The 22,343-nt window shown below is 48.4% G+C and overlaps 1 protein-coding gene across 1 annotated transcript in view; it reads left to right on the forward strand.

Annotated features, from left to right (window-relative positions):
• FER1L6 (fer-1 like family member 6) overlaps positions 1 to 22,343 on the forward strand; it is a 111,169-nt gene that overhangs the window by 69,839 nt on the left and 18,987 nt on the right. Inside the window, exons 24-30 of the mRNA XM_033155817.1 lie at positions 3,335 to 3,496; positions 5,865 to 6,048; positions 7,468 to 7,667; positions 8,741 to 8,863; positions 9,527 to 9,566; positions 19,664 to 19,782; positions 20,585 to 20,716. Coding sequence (XP_033011708.1) covers positions 3,335 to 3,496; positions 5,865 to 6,048; positions 7,468 to 7,667; positions 8,741 to 8,863; positions 9,527 to 9,566; positions 19,664 to 19,782; positions 20,585 to 20,716 — 960 coding nt within the window. The remainder of the gene's footprint in view (positions 1 to 3,334; positions 3,497 to 5,864; positions 6,049 to 7,467; positions 7,668 to 8,740; positions 8,864 to 9,526; positions 9,567 to 19,663; positions 19,783 to 20,584; positions 20,717 to 22,343) is intronic.

Here is a 22,343-nt window from a genome sequence, read left to right on the forward strand (position 1 = left end):
TAATTGCAGTCATTAACAGTCGTCAGCAGTTGAAACAACAACAAAAACAACACCTTCCAGTAGCATCTTAGAGACCAACTATGTTTGTTATTGGTATGAGCTTTCGTGTGCATGCACACTTCTTCAGATACACTGAAACAGAAGTCACCAGACCCTTATATATAGTGAGAAGGTGGGGAGGGTTTTTTCCTGTAAGACCAATTGCATTAGTTAACAGTCGTCAACAGGTTTTCCACACCTATCAGCCAATCACCCATTCCCACCACCCTTCTTAGTAATACCCCTCCCCACCCTCTAACTATATATAAGGGTCTGGTGACTTCTGTTTCAGTGTATCTGAATAAGCTTATACCAGGGGTAGGCAACCTAAGGCCCCGGGGCCAGATGCGGCCCAATCACCCTCTCAATCTGGCGTATGGACGGTCCAGGAATCAGCGTGTTTTGACATGAGTAGAATGTCCTTTTATTTAAAATGCACCTCTGGGTTATTTGTGGGGCATAGGAATTCGTTCATTTTTTTCCCTTCGAAATACAGTCCGGCCCACCACATGGTCTGAGGGATGGGTGGACTGGCCCACAGCTGAAAAAGTTTGCTGACCCCTGGCTTATACCTAGAACAAACTTAGTTGGTCTCTAAGGTGCTACTGGATTATTTTTTAATTTTTTATTTTGACTGCTAAAATGATGTGCATCTGCTGTACCCACTTTTGGTAAAGGAGCTTAAGACACCCCAATGATATTCACTGTATATCCTGTTTGTAAATCACACTTCTTCCTTCAGGTTGCTAGAACATGGATGTACCTGCAGTTGGTCTTCAAAATACTCCCAAGAATTAGGCACGGTTGAGACTAGATAGTGGCTTACCCTAAACCCCACACCCAATCCTGCAAATGAGCTTCATGGCTAAATAAGGCTTTGAACCCAAGGCCAACTTGGGTCACTTCCAGACATTGTTGTTGTTGTTGTTCAGTCGTTCAGTCGTGTCCGACTCTTCGTGACCCCATGGACCAGAGCACGCCAGGCACGCCTATCCTTCACTGCCTCCTGCAGTTTGGCCAAACTCATGTTAGTAGCTTCAAGAACACTGTCCAACCACCTCATCCTCTGTCGTCCCCTTCTCCTTGTGCCCTCCACCTTTCCCAACATCAGGGTCTTTTCCAGGGAGTCTTCTCTTCTCATGAGGTGGCCAAAGTACTGGAGCCTCAACTTCAGGATCTGTCCTTCTAGTGAGCACTCAGGGCCGATTTCCTTGAGAATGGATAGGTTTGATCTTCTTGCAGTCCATGGGACTCTCAAGAGTCTCCTCCAGCACCATAATTCAAAAGCATCAATTCTACGGCGATCAGCCTTCTTGATGGTCCAGCTCTCACTTCCGTACATTACTACTGGGAAAACCATAGCTTTAACCATACGGACCTTTGTCGGCAAGGTGATGTCTTTGCTTTTTAATATGCTGTCTAGGTTTGTCATTGCTTTTCTCCCAAGAAGCAGGCGTCTTTTAATTTCATGACTGCTGTCACCATCTGCAGTGATCACGGAACCCAAGAAAGTGAAATCTCTCACTGCCTCCATTTCTTCCCCTTCTATTTGCCAGGAGGTGATGGGACCAGTGGCCATGATCTTAGTTTTTTTATGTTGAGCTTCAGACCATATTTTGCGCTTTCCTCTTTCACCCTCATTAAAAGGTTCTTCAATTCCTCCTCACTTTCTGCCATCAAGGTTGTGTCATCAGCATATCTGAGGTTGTTGATATTTTTTCCAGCAATCTTAATTCCAGACATTATACCAAGTCAAACCATTGGTCCATTCAGCCCTGTATTGCTGACACTAACTGACAGTAGCTCTCCAGGGTTTCACGCTGGGGATGTTCCCAGACCTACCTAGAGACACAGGGCTTTGTACCCGGGTCCTTTTGCATGCAAAGCAGGTTTACTCCCACTGAGCTATGGCTCCTCTCTATAGATTTCCATGTGTGGCAACAGGGGTTAAATACTTTCTTCTAGACACAGAACATGCTGCCTTACAGATTCCAATTATTTGCAGTTGCCAAGCAAGATTCTTATCCAGAAGGGATGGAAACTTGCTGGGCATAAATCTTTGAAAACAACTCATTATTCTCTTTCTCTCTTTTCCCTCGCCTCCAGTTTGTAAATCAGTTTTTAAAGAATCGTGTCGAGGTGCTATTTGTCACTGTTTAAGAGGCAAGGAAGAACACTTTTCAGGGATTTAGCCAGAACAGTCAAGAGCAAAATTGGGGCATATACTCCAAGCCCATACCTGCTGGGACTGATCGGATGCAGAAGAATGGTGGGAAGAACCAACTAGGGAACCCCCAAAGGAAGGAGGCTCACAGCCCAGGGATTGGTGGTGGGATGACGATGAGTGGTCAGAGAGAGAAGACTGGGAGAGGAGGAGGAGGAGGAGGAGGTGGTGGTGGTGGTGGTGGTGGTGGAAGCTGAAGAGGTAACAGGGCTTAGTGTGCGGGGAGAGTCTGTGGCAGAGAGAAGCCCAGACTCAGAGGCAGAAGCTAAAGCAGGGGAGAAAGGAAGCCAAGAGACAGAGATGTCTCCCCCTCCTGCTGCAACAAGCTCCCCTCCCCCCAGTCTCCCAGAAGAGGAATGAAGCGGGAGGAGCAAAGGCAGGCATGCCAGCGCAGTCTCAGATTGCTTGGGGAGAACCCTGAAGAGGAGGGCACTTAAATAGCTGTAGGGAGGTGGGGACCTCCAGTTTCTGCAACTGCTTCACAGAGATAAGACCAACCAAAGAAGAGCCACTGTGCTCATTAGGCCTGACACTCCTGTGCTGATCCTGGTTTCTTTGCTTTCCAATAAAGAGTTAACTCCACTTGGTTCGTGTGATTTACTGCTGGCTCTCTCCTGACACTGGGCATGACCGCTTCACCCCACGTTACCTTTTTGCACTGTGGGAAGGCATGAATGTAACAAGAAATTTCCCTGTGGTTAGGACAGCTTGGTGGTGCAGCTGATCCAGACCTTTGCAATAAATATGTGAAAGTCAGGAGTTGAGGGTGCAGGCTGCTGCATGTGGAAATGTTGGGAGCACACGTCTTGCTCCTGTGTGCTCAGGGTGTACGTCTGAAGAGAACAATGCAGAACAGGAGAACTTAGATCACAGAAAGCTGCCTTAGGCTGAATCAAACCAGTATAAGGCCAATCACCGTTTTGTGAGCCTCACCAACTTCTATCCCCACATCCGAAATACTGAGGACGATAACCTGGCCTACCTTGCAGGATTGTTGCAATTGCAAGTACTCAGATAATGTACGGAAATGAATTGCGCACACGCTAAGTATTATTCTTGTCGCCATTGAAGGTTCTCTTCTGGGGTCTCCGTGAACTGAAGAAGGTGCAGCTCCTTTCTGTGGATCGCCCACAAGTTCTCATTGAATGTGCCAGCAAAGGGGTGAAATCGTGTGTCATCCAGAGCTACAAAAACAATCCCAATTTCAATGTCCAGGCAGACTGGTTTGAAGTGGTAAGTACGTATAACTTGCTGCTGGTCCGACTCCCCCTTTCCTCTCCCCCCCCCCGAAAAACAAGCAGCAGAGTAAAGTTTGGGAATAACCCATGGGATAGTTAAGAGCCAGCCAGGATGCAGTAAAATGCAGCAAAAGAAGGTACTTATTTTCTTTTCTTTTCCTCAGAAGTGGGACTGGGGAGATGGTTCCAATTTGTAGCGCAGCTCACAGGGTGACTTTGGACCAGTCATCATCTCTAAACTTAAAGCTGCCTCAGAGGGTTCTTGTGAGGATAAACTGTGGGGGGTCTCATATATTCAACCTAGGGATGGGTGAGAAATGTAAGTATACATTTAAATAAGAAACTGCCTAATCCGCATTTCTTAAACCTATAGAAGAACCAAAACGCAGCTGTCCTTTTAAGTTTGCACATCTCCAAGATTCACGATAGAGTTCTCAAACCTAACAATATGCACAAAAATGTGTGTATTAGGGGGAAGTGTGCAGAAAAGCTGTGCATATATCAGTGAAAGCAACACCCAAAATGCATTATAGAAGGGCAGATTGCTTGCAAAAATGTGCATATTCGTCAAAACAGCATCCCAAAATGTGTTTGTTAGGAGCAATCTGCACTAAAATGCTGGTGGTTTTTTTTTTTTTTAATAAGGATTTGTTTTTATTGGAAATTGCTTGAAGACATTTGGGAGTTACCAAGAGGTGGCAGACCCTTTGTTTAATGGGGCTTGTGAATTAATAGATCAAATCAAAGTTATCCCGTTAGATTTTGCAAAGAGCAAAATATGGCGGCCCTTGGGTGCAACAGGGACAAGAATACTCTAGAAACATTTAAGATTACAGCTTTGCTAAAGCTAAACAGGTGAGGATGAGAGATCATTGGGAGCCCTGTGTGAAGAATATGTAAAAAGAAACATCTACCGGTAGGTGAAATTTCTTGAGTCACACACAAAGTTTCATCAGTTTGGAAGATCCTGAAGAGGCCAAATTTCCATGGGAACCGAAACAACACCACCTCAGTTCAGTTAGTGAAGCCAAAGTTGCAGGGGATTATATTGTATTTTTCTGCATTAGATAGCTGCTACTGTTGGTGTTTAGTCGTTTTGTTGTGTCCGACTCTTCGTGACCCCATGGACCAGAGCACGCCAGGCACTCCTGTCTTCCACTGCTTCCCGCAGTTTGATCAGACTCATGTTGGTAGCTTTGAGAACACTGTCCAACCATCTCATCCTCTGTCGTCCCCTTCTCCTTATGCCCTCCATCTTTCGCAACATCAGGGTCTTTTCCAGGGAGTCTTCTCTTCTCATGAGGTGGCCAAAGTATTGGGGCCTCAGCTTCAGGATCTGTCCTTCCAGTGAGCACTCAGGGCTGATTTCCTTTACAATGGATAGGTCTGATCTTCTTGCCGTCTCGGATTAAAACAAAATTATCAATGCGCCAGTGAGTAAATTCTGGTAACCACCACATCAGAAGACAATGACCGTTCCCCACATCAAACAGGGTGCGCATTTTGCGTGGTCGCGCGCAGCCCCCTTTGATCCCAGGGCAGCACATGGTAGTTCGGGCTGGCACCACCTTCCCAGGTCAGATACCTGTGGTCTCCGCCTACCCAGCCAGCTGTCCAATCCAGCCTGGGGAGGTGTTGCCAGGGGGGATTGGCCAGGTAGGAGGAGGGACCACACAGTGCACACAATAGAAGGTGAGGCATACCTGAGACATACCTGGGAAGCGGCAGTCGGCTCCAGAGCTTCCCCACCCTCCACTCCCTCAATTAACGCTTACTTTGCAGAATAACATTTCTTCCACAGGCACACAGGCACGCAGGCGCTGCTATGTCAAGGCCGCTGTTGAAGAGCCGGAAAGGAATTTCCCTGCATTGGCAGGTTTTGCCTTTCCTGTAGCAAATCGTCACATCCTTTAGTCATCTACCTAAATGGGGGGGGCGTGGGGCGGTGACCCCCCCGCCCCCATTGCGGCGGTGATACCAGGGTTCCCGTTAGAGAGGTCTTAGGGGGAGGCAATGGCCATATGCTCAGAGGTTGTCATTGCCCTCCTCCTCCAGCGGCGGCGAACAGGGGGGGCTATCTGCTTGAACATAAGTTCTCCAGAGCTAGCCCAACCCCCACACATTCTGGATAACCCTGAAGTTACCCAGAACCCCGGCTGGGGGGCTGGGAAGGATAAACGCCCAATGCCTGAGCCAAGGTCTTCCTACATCTGAATCTTAATAAAGTTGTGGCCAATTTTAATCCCATAGAACGTTGTCTTGTGTCATTATTCCGCTCAGGGGCTGCCTGGGGGTTTGGGGGACTCTGCCTGGCCATGCAAAATATTGATTATTATTGGATCTCGTCCTTTCTCCTCTGCTAGGAACTGCCTGAAAACGAACTGCTGCACCCGCCTCTTAGCATCTGTGTAGTTGACTGGAGAGCCTTTGGACGCAGCACTTTGGTTGGAACCCACACCATCAATTGCCTGAAGCAGTTTCTGTATAAGCCTAAAGAACTGCCAGCCACACCAGCAAAAGAGCCCGACATTGTGGAAATCGACAAAGGTAAGAAGTGCTGAGCATTTGCATCCAAGGGGTTTATATTCATATGAGTAAATGAGCTTACGGTATATTTATATGAGTCTTAAATATGATATGAGCAAGCTCGCATAGAAAATAGCTGCATGGTTTTATAGATTAGTTTGTTGCTGGGGGACGGGGGAAAATCACGTTATAGACCAAAGGTGATCAATATAGCCTGGCAATAATGAGTAATGGGCTGTGGTCCACCACAGAATTTTGATTTTATTTATTTATTCGATTTGTATACTACCCTTCAGCTGAAGATCTCAAGGCGGTTCACAGAATACTAATACAAAATGAAAACACAAAATACATAGTAAGAACAATTCAAAATGAAACAGTACACCTCCTCCCACAAACACATTTAAAGGGACATAGAATGTTAATCAGAGGAACATTTTCACCTGGCGCCTAAAGGTGTATAATGAAGGTGCCAGGTGAGTCTCCCTGGGAAGAGCATTCCACAAACGGGGAGCCACTGCAGAGCCCCTCACTATCACTGTGTGTGAGCCAAGAGATTTCTTTTATTGATATCTCCCATAATTCTTCAGCGGCCATTCACACTCATTATCATTGACATTTATTGAATCCTACAAAGCATTAAAACAACCCTTGCTATGCAGGCATGAAGTCCCAGGTTTAATCCTTGGGATTTTATTTTATTTTATTTTATTTTATTTTATTTTTACCCCGCCCTAGGGGCGGAGAAAAGGGAGAAAGTGGGAGCGCCCCACCCCCAGCAGCGCGATCCCGATGGGGTTCCATCGCGGCTGCCCCCCGCACATGCTGGGTGCCCCACCCCAGCAGGCAGCGCGCCCCGCCCCAGAATACGTGCCCCGCCCCTGCGGGCTGCGCAACATGCCCCCAGAACCCACACCACACCCCTGCAGGCAGTGCACCACACCCCCAGGACGCACTCCACGCCACACCCCCACCTGCTCTCCACCCCCAGTGCCAGAGCGTGAAGCTCCGCCACTGCCCCGCCCATCTGGCTGTGTTTCCCCAGAACACTCCTGGCGGCTTACAGAATACATCAAACATAATCAAACATCCAACAGCCCTGTCAGGCAGGGCTGAAAGATCTTGACAGAAGAGCAGAAGAAGAGCGTGGCTGGATCAGGCCAAAGACCCATCTCGTCCAGTTTCTCACAGTGGCCAACCAGAAGCCTCTGGGAAGCCCACGAGCAGGGCCTGAGCATTCAGAGGCATACTGCCTCTGACAAGAGGAGACAGAAGACATCCATTACAACTAGTAGCCATTGATAGAGTGGTCTTCCATTTTTCTCTAGTAGATGCTGCAGCACCTGATTCTCAATATAATGCAGCTTTGAGAAGGCCCACAGCTTGCTGAGAGAGCCCACTGGGCGAGCCACCGCAATAACAAGTGTTTCTGGTTTCCAGCTTCACCCGCTCCAGCACAACTTCAGTCGCCTCAGCCTGAAGAGTCTTCAGCAGATCATGTCTATATTGACGTGGAACATGGTGAGCCCGTGTTTGCCGTGCCAGAGCCAGAGCCATCGGCTCCATCGCCTCTGCCAGCACCTTCGCTGAAACCTGCTTCTCCTCCTACCTCGGCACCTGCAAAAGACGAGAAGCAAAAAGTAGGTAGCCTTGCACTAGCTGTCTGGCTTCATCCTGGAGCTCTGGGATAGTACATTTTCTTCCGTATTGGTTGAACTAATATTCAGTTAATATTCCGTTACATATTAATGAATGATCATGACTAGGACTCAAAGGCAGTACCGACTGCAACTCTCCTTCTCAACATTAAGAAGCCACCAGAGCCTGTATCTAGGGAAAGGAATCGGGACCACAAAAGGGAAGATACGCTATTTCATTTTCATTCAACAATTCAACATCTCCCACGAGATCTTGGTATAATGAATCTGCTCACAGGGGCCCGGTTACAGCAGGCGATAATTCACAAAACCGTAGAGCTGTTTCTCAGAGGTCATCTATGACATTCCTATGACTTTATTGAATTGTATTAATCATTTTGATGAATTTGTTTTTGGCTTTATTTATATGCAATGCTGCTTAATAGTATAGTGATTGTAATGGGTTTTTTTTTTAAAAAAAAAAATGCTTTTGTGATCATTGCGAGCCGCTTTGAGATCATCATTTGATGTTGGAGAAGCAGAATAGAAAGATTAAATCTAATCAAATCTAGTCCATCTCCCTGCTCATGCAGAAACTCTAGTACTATAGCACTCCCTTGATACCTGTAACCAAGGGAGAATCCACCACTGTCTAAGCCACCCTGTTCCAGCTCTGAAAAGCTTGCAGCATTTAACCTAAATACTTTGAACTGAATAACAACAGCTTACTGTCGCCTTTGGGCCCCCTTTGTAAACCAGAGATGCCGGTCTCTGGTCTTCAGGTGGCAGTAGGACCTAATCCTCCCCCCCCCCACCCACCCAGTTGTCCCAGAGAACAACACTGTAAAGGGAGCGCATCCTAACGAGGTTTTCATTACGAAAATGTTCAATCCATATGGACCCAAAGCATTGTGCATGGAAACACCCGTACTTGATCTTTCGATGCAGATATGGTCAAGTAGCTGTCTCTCCAACGCCACCATTTATCCTCAGGCTGAAATGGATCTGCAGGTCCATTCTCTCCTCCTGCCATCTTTGTAGCTCCAACTTTTTTTTTTTTTCCTTTCCAGGTCCAAGGCTCAAGGAAATCAACTCGGCGCTCCACCAAGAGGAAAAAGAGGACAATGGCTGATGAATCGGCTGAAAATGTTATTGATTGGTGGTCAAAGTATTACGCCTCTGTACAAAAAGGACAAAGGGTAGGGATTCTGGGACCCCTGTGCATGCAAGGAGTACAGTTTGTGACTCATCTATGTAGAAATATGGTATTGAATGCATTTTTTTTTTGCCCACAGAAATGTCACAGAATGTATGCCTTGCAACTTGTGGTGCTTTGGCCTGTGTGCTAAGCATGCATGTATGTACATGTGTGCGCAAAGCCACACATAAATGTATCTAATCACTGAGGACAGCACTTTATGGGCTGGATGAAACTGTCTGTGGCCAACAAAATGTTGTTGTTGTTGTTCAGTCATTCAGTCTTGTCCGACTCTTCGTGACCCCATGGACCAGAGCACGCCAGGCACGCCTATCTTTCATTGCCTCCCGTAGTTTGGCCAAACTCAAAATAGGCCACACTAAACCTGTTAATAGCCGTGGATGTGCCACGGGATTCTTTTACTTTTTGCATTGAGAGTATTTCAGTATCACTAACTATGAATTTACAGGGGGGGAATTAGAAAAACAAAAATCTGGAACATGGAAATGAGGGATGCAATCTTTCTCTTCTACAAAGGAGGGAAGCAAATTGACTTCTACTTTAACAAGAGTCGAGATATTAAAGCAGAGCTGTAACTAAAGTGGCTTGCTCTTTATTGTTCCATTTATCCAAGTTTCTGTCTTATTTCATTTTATTTTGAAAGGCAAAAGTGCTCGATTTCAGTGAAGGAAAGCCAGGAAACGGTGAGTATCTACATTTGCATTTTTGTTTCTCTTTCTTGGTTCAAGATGAAAGCTTCACAGTTTGATTTCATCTTACTGTTTGAGAATGGCCCAGATACTAAGCGTCCCTTGGGGGGAAAGGGCTCTTTCTGTATGTGTCACGGCAACCTTGCCTTTGGTGTTGCGGTGAGATAACACCCGGCTCGTTTCTCGCTTTTGAAAGCATTTTATTGTCCTTACTAATTACAGAGCTATAATTCACGTCTACACTCCATTAAAACAAACATCCTAACTGCTATCTTCCGTTACGCGCCTTTTCCAACACAATAACCCCTTGGTGCTCCGGAAGTGACGCGTGAATCTCTTCTTCCCGCTTTTGTTCCCCTCCCCCTGTTTATTACTGACATCAGCACTCCCCCTTTCTTCTGGCGATACCTCTAAGAGATTGCTGTCCTCATCGTCGGACGTATCTGTTGAGATTAATGGGCCCGGTTCTCGATACCTCGCCCCCTCCCCCTGCCTGTCTGTTTTGCTGCTTTCCCTCACTGATCCTCCTCCCACGCTCCTCTCCCTATCCAGGCTTGTCTCCGTGACATCCACTCCCTCCTCCAAGCCCCCTTCCTCCCCGGAGTCGCTGGACTCAAGCGGATGGTGTATGATCATGCTAACATTCTCCACTTCCCCGTTCCCATGCTGCCACTGTTCCGTGCGCGGTGGAGTGACAAACCCCAGGAAGTCTGTGTCCTCATTTTCATCCGACTCAAACACCGTCTTCCACTGTTCCGTCGTAAAGGGTGCGAATGACACTACCTCGTCCACCTCCTCCTCTGACCAGTCTGGATGGGGTTCCTCTGCCTCCTCCCCTCCTCTGGACCCTTGGTCCCCCATGCCCTCCTCCTGATGTCCCTGCCAACATTCATACCCCGGTGGGGCTGGCTTTTGTGGGTATAACGCATGGAATTCAGCCTTGAGGTATTCCTCCTGAATATTATCATGGCGCATCCATGTGTTGTTCTCGGGGTCCTCCCCTTCCCAGGCTACCAAGTATTCCACCTGCCCCTCCCTCCACCGGGAATCGAGGATCTCAGTGGCCTCATTGCCTGCCCCCACTTCCTCCACTGAAGGCCCTGTCGTCACCCCCCCTTCCCCTTGATAAGGGTGCCCTTCCCTGTATGGTGTTAACAGCGCTCTGTGAAACACGGGGTGAATTCTCATGTCCTCAGGCAACCTCAGCTTGAAGGCTACGGGATTGACCTGGCCCACTACCTGGAAGGGTCCCAAACGTCTGTGCTCTAACTTCCTGCACCTGCTTCTGGTGGGCAGCCCCCTGGAGGACAACCACACCCTGTCCCCCACCCTGATGGCCTCCCCCTCCCTCCGATGCTGATCCGAAGCCCTCTTATAGGCTTCTTTGGCCCTGTCCAGCGTGCTCTTGAGTTGCTCGTGCAGTAGGAGCATCTCCTCCGCAAAATTTTCTGCCGCTGGCACACTCGGGCCCCGATCCTCTCCCCTCGGGAACGACTTCGGATGTCCTCCATAGTTCGCAAGAAAGGGTGTCATCCCTGTGGAAACATTAACTGAGTTATTATAGGCAAATTCCGCTAAAGCTAGGAACTTTGGCCAGTCCGTCTGTCGTCGGCTAACGTAGCATCGTAGGTACTGCTGCAGTATAGCATTGGCCCTCTCTGCCTGTCCATTCGTTTGCGGGTGCCTAGCCGTCGACAAGTTGAGTTCCACACCCAAGAGCTCCATGAGCTTGCGCCAGAACCGCGACGTAAATTGGCGGCCTCTGTCGCTCACGACCCTCGATGGTACTCCATGCAGCTTGAAAACGTTGTCTACAAACAACCTGGCTGTCTCCTCTGCCGACACCGCCCTGGGACAAGCCACAAAATGGCACATCTTGGTGAGCATGTCCACTACGATTAACACTGCCGTCTTGCCCTTCGACGCCGGCAGATCTGTCAGGAAGTCAATGGACACCATCTCCCATGGCCTCCCCGGGGTGGGCATGGGATGCAACAGTCCGGCAGGGGGTCTATTGTCACTTTTAACCCGTTGACACAAATCACAAGCTTGCACGTAGCCTTTGACGTCCTCCTGCACCCCTGGCCACCAGAAATCCCTGGTGACCAACTGCAAGGTCTTTTGCTGTCCCGGGTGCCCTGCCGAAGGGCTATCGTGCAGTTGCTTGAGAACCTTAGCCCTCAAGTGATCGCCCGGAACATATAATGCTCCCTTGTAGAACAACAGTTCATCCTTGGCTACGAAGCCGTCTTCCACCCCTGTACCTTGTTGAAGGTCTTTGAATTTCTGCTGCGCAAACGCATCTTCCCTAGTTAGACGTCGTATGAGAGACTCTTGATCCCTGGCTCCAGCGCACTGCCATCGGCTGGGTGGCATCACATGTCTCTCCTCCGGCACTCCCTCGTCCTCTAGGTACTGCGGCTTGCGAGACAAGGCGTCCGCCCTCGCATTCTTGTCCCCCGGGACATAATGGATCCTGAAATCAAAGTCGGCAAAAAATTCCGCCCATCTGAGCTGTCTCTGGTTGAGCACTCTGGCTGTTCTCCAGTACTCCAGATTCTTGTGATCCGTGTAGATCTGGATCTGATGGCGGGCTCCGATAAGGAAATGCCTCCATTTTTTGAGCGCCGCTACAATGGCCAACAGCTCCTTATCCCAGATGGTGTAGTTGCGTTCCGATTTGCTGAGTTTTCTTGAGAAAAACGCACAAGGTCTCCAGTCGCCTGCTGCATCCTGTTGCAGCAGTACCGCTCCTACCGCCCTGTCCGACGCATCAGTTTCCATGCGTATGGGCCGCTCCGCGTCGAGGTGCAGCAGCTGTTCCTCTGAGGCGAATACCTTGCGTAACTGCTCAAACGCCTCCTGCGCCTCTGGAGTCCACTGAAACTTCTTCTTAGTACTCAACGTGTCGGTTATTGGGCTAGTGAGCTGCGCAAAATTCCTGATGAACTTGCGGTAGAAATTGCTGAACCCAATGAAGCGTTGTACATCTTTTCTGGTCTTGGGTGTTTTCCAATCCAACACTGCCTTTACCTTCTCCCCGTCCATTGCCAGACCTTTGTCCGACACCCTGTACCCCAGAAAGTCCACTTGCCGCACATGAAATTGGCATTTCTCCAGCTTCGCATACAGTTGATGCTGTTTCAACTTCTGCAACACCTGTCTCACATGCTGCTCATGCTGCTTCTCATTTTCCGAATAAACCAAGATATCGTCCAAGAAACATACACAGCTCCGGTACAACAAGGGACCCAGCACATGGTGCATAAAGGCTTGAAAGGTGTGTGAGCCCGCCTGGAGGCCAAAAGGCATCACTGTGTATTCGTAGGTGCCAAACGGGGTAAACATAGCTGTTTTCCACTCATCTCCTTCTCTGATCCTTATGAGGTTGTAAGCTCCTCGTAAGTCCAACTTCGTGAAAATCTTCCCTTTTCGCACTGCCGCCAACAAGTCGTCGATCCTGGGCATCGGAAAGGCGGTCGGTTTCGTTCGCGAGTTTAAGATCCTGTAGTCACAAATAAGGCGTTTTTGTGCCGTATTTTTCTTGTCCACGAAAAAAATCGGACTTCCTCCCACCGCTTTCGATTCGCGAATGAATCCCCTTTCCAAGTTCAGTGTGAGGAATTCCTTCAGCTCCTGCAACTCCTGCTCCGACATAGAATACAACTTTCCTGCAGGCAACTTTGCCCCCGGCAGCAACTCAATTTGACAATCATACGGCCTATGGGGGGGCAGTCTGTTGGCTTCCTTTTCACTGAACACTTCCTTGAAATCTTCATACTGTGGTGGAATTCCCCTGGAGTCTTCCAACCGTACCGTGGCGATCCTCCCCTCCGTCTCCGACGTTTCCACCTCCATCAGGCAATTCTCCGTGCAATGCGAAGATCCGAAGGTGAGCGACCTCTGGTGCCAGGCAACGACCGGATCGTGAAGATCTAACCAGCTCATGCCCAATATGATTGGCGCTCCGGACAGGTGTGTGACATTGAAAGCAATCACTTCCTGATGCCTCGAGACGCTCATCCTCATGGGCGGTGTCTGATGTCTCACTTGGCCCCCCAGCAGCTCTCTCCCATCAATTGTGGTCACCACCAGGGGAAAATCCAAAGGCAGTAAATGGATCTGGTGGGCCTTGGCGAAGCTTTCGGACATGAAAGAGGCTGAGCTGCCCGAATCTAGTAGAGCTTCTACCTCTAGGGGGTACCCGTTTGGCAATTCCAGCCGTACCATCAGCACAATTCCCGGCCTGGGCTCCCTTGGAGTCACTGCACTCTGCTGTTGTGGGGGGTTTACTTGCGTGCCGCCTGGTCGGTCTGCTCCTCTCTTTTTTCCAACCAGGCGTTTGGCGTCTCCCTGCTCCTGTGCTTCCCCACTCGCCTCCTGCCCCGCAGCCGCTGCCATCCCTTGCCACACTCGCTTCTGCGAACAATTACGGGCTAGGTGTCCCGTCCTGTCACACACAAAGCATTTGCGCGTCTCCTTCTCCCCCTTGCTTAGCAGCTCCCTGCGAGGTTTCTCTTTGAGGCTTTCTCTTGTGTCCCAACGACCGATTTCCATTGGCTCTTCGGGGGGCAGATGCTGCCTGTTTCCCTGAACCGGCTGAACACCCTGGGAAGGCCTCCTGTAAGCATGGAATGTCTTACTGCCCGGTACATTTCGCCCTTCCCATTCCCTTAGTTCCTGCCGAACCCCCACTTGCAGTGCCAGTTTGATATAAGCATCCGTATCCTTGGGTTTCGGTCCCCTGCTTATTTCATCCAAAATTTCCGGGTTCAGCCCCTGCTGAAAGAACGCTTCAGTTTGTGGGGCTAAAATCTCCCATCCCAGTCTATGGCAGAGAAGGGTAAATTTAGCCACATAATCTCTCATTGTCCCTTTCCCTTGTCTGAGACTCATGAGTTCCTGCTTTGTTATCTCTTGATCAATGTCACTTGTGTAATGAGCCGCCATGGCATCCAAGAAATCCTGGAGATTCCCAAGCGCTGGGTTGTTACTTGCCAAAAGTGGGCGTACCCATTCTCTCGCTGACCCCGTCATGTGTGAAATAATAAAGGCTACCTTCTCAGCATCAGTCTCAAAGTCTCTCCCTCTCACCCTCAGGGCATAATCAACCTCAGTCCTGAACCCCAAATATCCCCTGGGGTCCCCATCAAACTTACTCACTGATGCCAGCTGTTGCCTCTGAGTCACCACTGCTGTGGCTCCTCCTCCACCGGTCTTGCGAGCCTCATCAAGCCTAATTTGAAGATCTCGTAAATCTTCCTCCAGTTTGGCAACTCGAAGCTCAGAACGCTTATTTATCTCTTCCAAATCATCAGCTCTGGCTTCTTCTTCCTGCCGAACTTTCAAAATTGCTTCCTTGGCTTGAATCTCCCAGCTGGCCCTCGCAGCTTTCAGCTTCTCTTCGACCCCTTCCATATCTCCTTTCCAACAGTCCCACAGCAACGCAGTAGAGTTAGGATGTGTTGTCACGGCAACCTTGCCTTTGGTGTTGCGGTGAGATAACACCCGGCTCGTTTCTCGCTTTTGAAAGCATTTTATTGTCCTTACTAATTACAGAGCTATAATTCACGTCTACACTCCATTAAAACAAACATCCTAACTGCTATCTTCCGTTACGCGCCTTTTCCAACACAATAACCCCTTGGTGCTCCGGAAGTGACGCGTGAATCTCTTCTTCCCGCTTTTGTTCCCCTCCCCCTGTTTATTACTGACATCAGCACTCCCCCTTTCTTCTGGCGATACCTCTAAGAGATTGCTGTCCTCATCGTCGGACGTATCTGTTGAGATTAATGGGCCCGGTTCTCGATACCTCGCCCCCTCCCCCTGCCTGTCTGTTTTGCTGCTTTCCCTCACTGATCCTCCTCCCACGCTCCTCTCCCTATCCAGGCTTGTCTCCGTGACAGTATGCACCAAAGCTTTTGGTCCAGTAGAGTCTCCAGCTAGGAAGGGGAAGAGGCAGTTTTGCTAATGTCCTCCTAACTCCTGCAGTTTTCTGTACCACCTCCCCACTGTGCCACAGGATCCGGCAACTGTTCGGAGCACATTTTCATCCAGCACTGGCAGCTGGTGGGCTGGGGAAGACTAATGAAAAACCGCCTCCTTCCCTTCACTTAGTGAGAGCAGAGTTCAGAGTTTTGCTTGTGGCAACAGCGGATCTGAGCCATTATGTGCACTTTAAAGATCAGTCTGGCGTTTTGTGCAATGCAACCCAGACAGACACCTGAAGTGCACGTTTTCTCCATGTGTGTAAGGTAAAAGGTAAAAGGTAAAGGACCCTGGACGGTTAAGTCCAGCCAAAGGTGACTATGGGGTTGCGGTGCTCATCTCGCTTTCAGGCCGAGGGAGCTGGCGTTTGTCCACAGACCAGGGACAGAGGAAGGGGGTGTGGTGGGGGCGGCACTCCCTGGGTGTCACCACTGAGGGGGGTGACAAAATGCTGGGCGGCACTCACTGTGGGGCCTGCAGCGTGCCTGAGCCACGCGTCTCTCCTGCCCAAATGGTCCACCCGCTGCCTCCCCCCCCAGCTGTAGGGCGGCTGAGTGGGAGGAGTCAGGCAGACTCCAGAGGCCCCGTGGTGTGCCCCGCCCCATGCGCCCGAGTGGCTTCCTCCGCCGCTGCCACAGACAGCTTTTCAGGTTATGTGGCCAGCATGACTAAACCGCTTCTGGTGCAACGGAACACCGTGACGGAAACCAGAGCACACGGAAACAGTGTTTACTTTCCCGCCGCAGCGGTACCTATTTATCTACTTGCGCTGGTATGCTTTTGAACTGCTAGGTTGGCAGGAGCTGGGACAGAGCAATGGGAGCTCACCCCGTCGCGGGGATTTGAACCACTGACCTTCTGATTGGCAAGTCCAAGAGGCTCAGTAGTTTAGACCACAGCGCCACTTGCATCCTTTTACCTTTTACCGTGTGTATACCATCCCGCCTGCTGTGGGTCTCCTTTCTTGGAGGTTTTTAAGCAGAGGTTGGATGGCCATCTGTCATGGATGCTTTTGCTGACATTCCTGAATTGTAGGGGGGTTGGACTAGATGACCCTTGGATCCCTTTCAACTCTATGATTCTAGCTTGTTCACCTCCTGTGTTTGCAATTCTGCTGAGCCCCCACCCCGGCTGCTGTTTATATAACAATTCGTGCTGTTGCTGCGACATCTAGCTTGGCCCTAAGCACAGATACGCCAAGAGTCAAATAAAACCAAAATATTTCAGGGTAGGCTTTGCTGGAGATCTGGCAGCTAATCTCTTGGCTCTTGGCATACCCTGTCTTTTATAAATCATAGAATCATAGAATCATAGAGTTGCAAGAGACCACAAGGGCCATCCAGCAACCCCCTGCCAAGCAGGAAACACCATCAAAGCATTCCTGACAGATGGCTGTCAAGCCTCCGCTTAAAGACCTCCAAAGAAGGAGACTCCACCACACTCCTTGGTAGCAAATTCCACTGCCGAACAGCTCTCACTGTCAGGAAGTTCTTCCTAATGTTTAGGTGGAATCTTCTTTCTTGTAGTTTGAATCCATTGCCCCGTGTCCGCTTCTCTGGAGCAGCAGAAAACAATCTTTCACCCTCCTCTATATGACATCCTTTTATATATTTGAACATGGCTATCATATCACCCCTTATGTGCCTGACCCTTAATTATTTGTTTGCCTGTTTTTAAACTTAACTCCATGAGTGCGACGTAGATTTGACCTAATTTATTGCTGGCCCGAGAACTGCAGGTGAATGGAATTTCAATCATTAACTCACTGGTGTAGCAGAGCTTGCCAGAAATCTAATTATGCAGGCAATTTGCGTCTCTGCATGATTGAAACATCTTGATAGGCCGGCAAGGAGTCCTTTTCCCCCGATTGCTGTATCCGTGTCCAAAATAACTTTGCCTGTCACCTTAAAGAGAATTCTTCCATTCAGCTGCTAATGGGCTGCAGTTTCCCCCACTTCCGTTCTGATGAACCTGGTGGGTGGGAATTAGGATAAAGGATCCCACCTGCATTTTCTAAAAAAAATAAAATAAAATAGGAAAGTACAGTTGAGGCACATAGGCATTTTACACTGGTGTGGACCCGAGACCCCTGAAATGCTACTTTAGTCTTATGCAGGGCTGGTGCCCACTAATTTGATGTTGCATCATAAAAATCTTGATGCTGGTGCCAAGGGAAGGGAAATAATTTGCTAAGCCTGAAGTTAGGCACAGTGCATAAAAAAAATATTGATATAATTAATAGTGACACAACCAATAATATGGAACTCCCTGCTCCTTGATAACTGGCAGACACCATTGGCGTACTGCAAATTTGACATGTATTTTAATATGCAATTTTATTTTATAATTTATATTTTCAAACTGCTGAGCTTTATTTTGAAAAGTTTTAAGCTTTCTTCTTTCTTACACCTGATTCTGTCTGTAATTTTAATGTATATCTTGTGAAGAAGAAGAAGAAGAAGAAGAAGAGGAGGAGGAGGAGGAGGAGGAGGAGGAGGAGGAGGAGGAGGAGGAGTTTGGATTTGATATCCCGCTTTATCACTACCCGAAGGAGTCTCAAAGCGGGTAACATTCTCCTTTCCCTTCCTCCCCCACAACAAACACTCTGTGAGGTGAGTGAGGCTGAGAGACTTCAGAGAAGTGTGACTAGCCCAAGGTCACTCAGCAGCTGCATGTGGAGGAGCGGGGAATCGAACCTGGTTCCCCAGATTATGAGTCTTCCACTCTTAACCACTACACCACACTGGCTAAACAACTGATGTAAACAACTTATTCAATCTTGTTAAATAAAAATAGCTTTTTTTATAAAAAATAATTAATTAAAAAGTAGAGAAACAAATAGGGAGAATATAAAGGATGTGATCATCATTGCACCAGTGAGAACCTGAGCTGTTGAAGCTAAAGAAATGGGGGGACCTGGCTAGTAGCTTGAATGGGAGTTAACTGGGAAATCTATGTAAGAGATGGAATGGAATACATGCCATTGATTTAAAGCACATCCCTCCTGATTCGGATCCTGAATCTTCCCAGGAGCCAGGAGGACAGTATATATTTGGAAGAGTGGTTCGCAGAGGGACAAAGTTCAGAAGGCAGAAACTGGAAAATACTGGATGGGGAACAACTAGGAGAAGAAACACTGGAAGAGAGTGGGTTAACAGATTCACAGTCTCTGGACAGCATTCATCCCCCTTCTCCAAAGTCACGGAGAGCTCAGAAAGTGGCAGAACAGAAAGCACAGAGGGTATAAGCTCAGAATACAATACATAGGAGTGATGTAGATTAATAGGGACAGAAGTGGGTGTGACCCTTAATTGGGAGCACTGCCATTTTTAGGAGATGTGTTCTTCGTTCTCTCACTGTAATTATTAAAGATTCTAACTGGCAAGACGTTCCTGGTAAGAGCCAGTGTGGTGTAATGGTTAAGAGCGGTAGACTCCTAATCTAGGGAACCAGGTTCGCGTCTCCTCTCCTCCACATGCAGCTGCTGGGTGACCTTGGGCTAGTCACCCTTCTTTGGAGTCTCTCAGCCCCACTCACCTCACAGAGTGTTTGTTGTGGGGGAGGAAGGGAAAGGAGAATGTTAGCCACTTTGAGACTCCTTCGGGTAGTGATAAAGCGGGATATCAAATCCAAACTCCTCTTCTTCTTCTTTCATTTGATATTTTGTTTACTGCCACGGAGGAGGCAGCCGATTCCCCGAAGCCTGACATGTACTTTGTTAAGGACACTGGGAACTGTAGCTCTGGGGGGGCAAACTATGGTTCCCAGGCTTCTCTGGGGTGGGGAAAATGTGATTTTTAAATGTAAAGCTTGCATGCAGCCGATAATAATATTCTTTTTTTTAAAAAAAAAGAAGGGGAATTCAGTTGTTACAGCTCACAGGAGATACATCCTCTTCCAACCTTAGTTCTATCATCATAGCATTGCTGCTACTATTTATTTAGTTGCTACAATAAACAAACAATAGGCTTGTGCTTCAGGTGCAGATGCACTTGAAACTCCAAAGCGGTAGCAGTCTTGAGGTTCATCTTTCGATGCAGTCATTTGTAATGGTAAAAAAACCAAACAAACCGAAAAATACCTGTTCCATTTAATTTCTGCAGCGAAACAGACCTCTGGCCACGTAGCACTGAGCATTGAAGACGAGCCAGACAGAAAGAAGAAAGACAAGTTGCTCAAGAAGAAAGTGAAGGAGGCCCCTCCGAATCTAGCAACCCTGGAGGTAGAGTTCATTCGCATTTGGAAATTCGGGTTATTCTGCTAATTTGGGAGAATCAGCACAAATCCTAGGTGCTCAGCTCGCATATTTTCCCAGCTTCCTGCTCCCGCTCATTTCACTTAAAGTTTTGTTCTGAAACTGCTCCCATTGTTTTGTAATTCAAGGACCTGGCCCCCGCATGCAGAAATAAAACTCAGTGACACAAAACATTTTGGTTAATGGAAGGGAAAAGGCCACGACTTTTTATTGGTTACAGCATGTGAATGGTATTGGCTTAGGCATTGGGTTGAACAAGCTACAGTAGACTCCCCCCGCAGAGCGTGGAGTCACTCAAGGGTTAACCACCCAGGAGGTGGAGCCTGTTGATGCGAAATACAACTGGAAGCTCCACCCCTGAAGTCACCGGGGGTCTTGCCATGGCCCTAGCCACCAACAGGGCATCGGACAGGATCCACGACCGCCGGATTCCTTACGGAATACCCAGCAATTGGAGGGTTAGGCGATGGCCCGAACCTTGCCCTCCGATACCACACTAAACCCAATGCCTAACCTCCAACTGACGAAGCAGCGATGCAGAATGGCGTAGGACGCTGCCGCGGCTGCCCTAAGAGCAGCTAAACCCCGCCCCCTCGCCAGCCCTATTGGCTGACTGCTAGGGGCGCGGCACGGCACGGCAGCCGGGCAAGGTAAGGCACGCCCCCACGATGATGCGGGAACCGGCTCCCGACCACAACCCCTCCCCTCCCGGAGGAGGAGAGGCTTTCTCAATTGTGAAATGCTGGGTGTTGTTCGATCTCTTCCATAGATCTACGATGGTGATTTGGAGAGTGAATTTAACAACTTTGAAGACTGGGTGAAAACGTTTGAACTCTTCCGAGGCAAGTCCACTGACGAAGATCACAGCGACTATGAGGACAGGATCATAGGGAAGTTTAAGGTATTGTGGAGAGTACCGTGTGGAAATAAAGAAATCCACGTTGCGCAGAAATTCATTTTTACTTGGTAATATTTAAGTTTGCTAGCATTTGTGGGGCAGTGCACAGAGTATGCCATACATAGTAGATTAACCAAACTAAACACCTTTTTTTTTTTTTGGCAGAACCTGTGATTCTTCATTGATTGAAAAACCATGGGGTACGCTGTCCTAAATCTAAAAAGAGGACAAGCTTTCAGTACATCTATCATAAATTCAATTAACTCATGAAAATAATTATTCCCAATTCCAGGACTGCCCTCGGGCTGTTGTCTTCAGATCGCTTAATTGAAATGTTAAAAATTAAGATTCTTATTACACCTTAATCTGTCAACCCCCAAAAGAACCAAGCTGTGGTAATGTATTCAGGCCACATTCACACAATACATTTAAAACACCATTATGCCACTTTAAACAGTAAATAGCTTACCACCCAAAGAATCCTGGGAGCTTTAGTTTGTTAAGAGTGCTCAGAGATGTTGTTGTTGTTGTTCAGTCGTTCAGTCGTGTCCGACTCTTCATGACCCCATGGACCAGAGCACGCCAGGCACTCCTATCCTCCACTGCCTCACGCAGTTTGGCCAAACTCATGCCAGTCGCTTCGAGAACACTGTCCAGCCATCTCATCCTCTGTCGTCCCCTTCTCCTTGTGCCCTCCATCTTTCCCAACATCAGGGTCTTTTCTAGGGAGTCTTCCCTTCTCATGAGGTGGCCAAAGTACTGGAGCCTCAGCTTCAGGATCTGTCCTTCCAGTGAGCACTCAGGGCTGATTTCTTTAAGGATGGATAAGTTTGATCTTTTTGCAGTCCATGGGACTCTCAAGAGTCTCCTCCAGCACCATAATTCAGAGATGTTAAGTGATCCCTATTTCCCTCACAGAGCCACAACGTCCAGAGGTGTTTAACCATCCATCCCTCCTCTCAGGGAAGTCTGGAAATAGTAGTACTGGGAGAGGAACAGGGGTCTCCCAACAGCTCTTGGGAGTAATAGCATGTAATCCTTTTTTTTGAGATACCGTATTTTTCCGTGTATAAGAGGAAGTTTTTTGCTTTTAAAATTATGTATAAAATTAGGGGTCGTCTTAAACACGGATAGTGCAGAGGGTGGACTGGCGATAGGTTGCTGCCGCGAGCAGCAGATCGTCAGCGGCGATAGGGAGGGGGTTTGGTGGCTGCGGCAAGGGCTGCTGGCAATAGGCTGGCGCTGCGGCAATTGGGCGGGCGATTGTCGGCTGCTAGCAGCGATCTGGCAGTCGATTGGTGGCTTCGGCGGCACATACTATTGGCAGCATTGGTCTGGCAGGTGAGCAATTTTAGGCAAACCCCCCCAAAAAAAGATTTTTTAAAAAACTGTGGGCAATCCCCTCCAAAACGATTATGGGCAACCCCCCCCCCCAACAAAAGCTCCACAACTCTGGGCAATCTCCCCCCGTTTTCTTAATTTGTAGTCCCCAAAAATAGCGGGCGTCTTTTAAACAGGGACGTGTTATACACAGAGAAATACGGTAAGTGTTGAATGCATTTGTAAGAAACAAAAACAAAACAACCCACTGCAAGCATGGCATTATGTCTGCATCTGCTGGTTTCGGTTT

Source organism: Lacerta agilis, chromosome 7 (genome assembly GCF_009819535.1).
Source record: "Lacerta agilis isolate rLacAgi1 chromosome 7, rLacAgi1.pri, whole genome shotgun sequence".
Lineage (NCBI taxonomy): Eukaryota > Metazoa > Chordata > Lepidosauria > Squamata > Lacertidae > Lacerta > Lacerta agilis.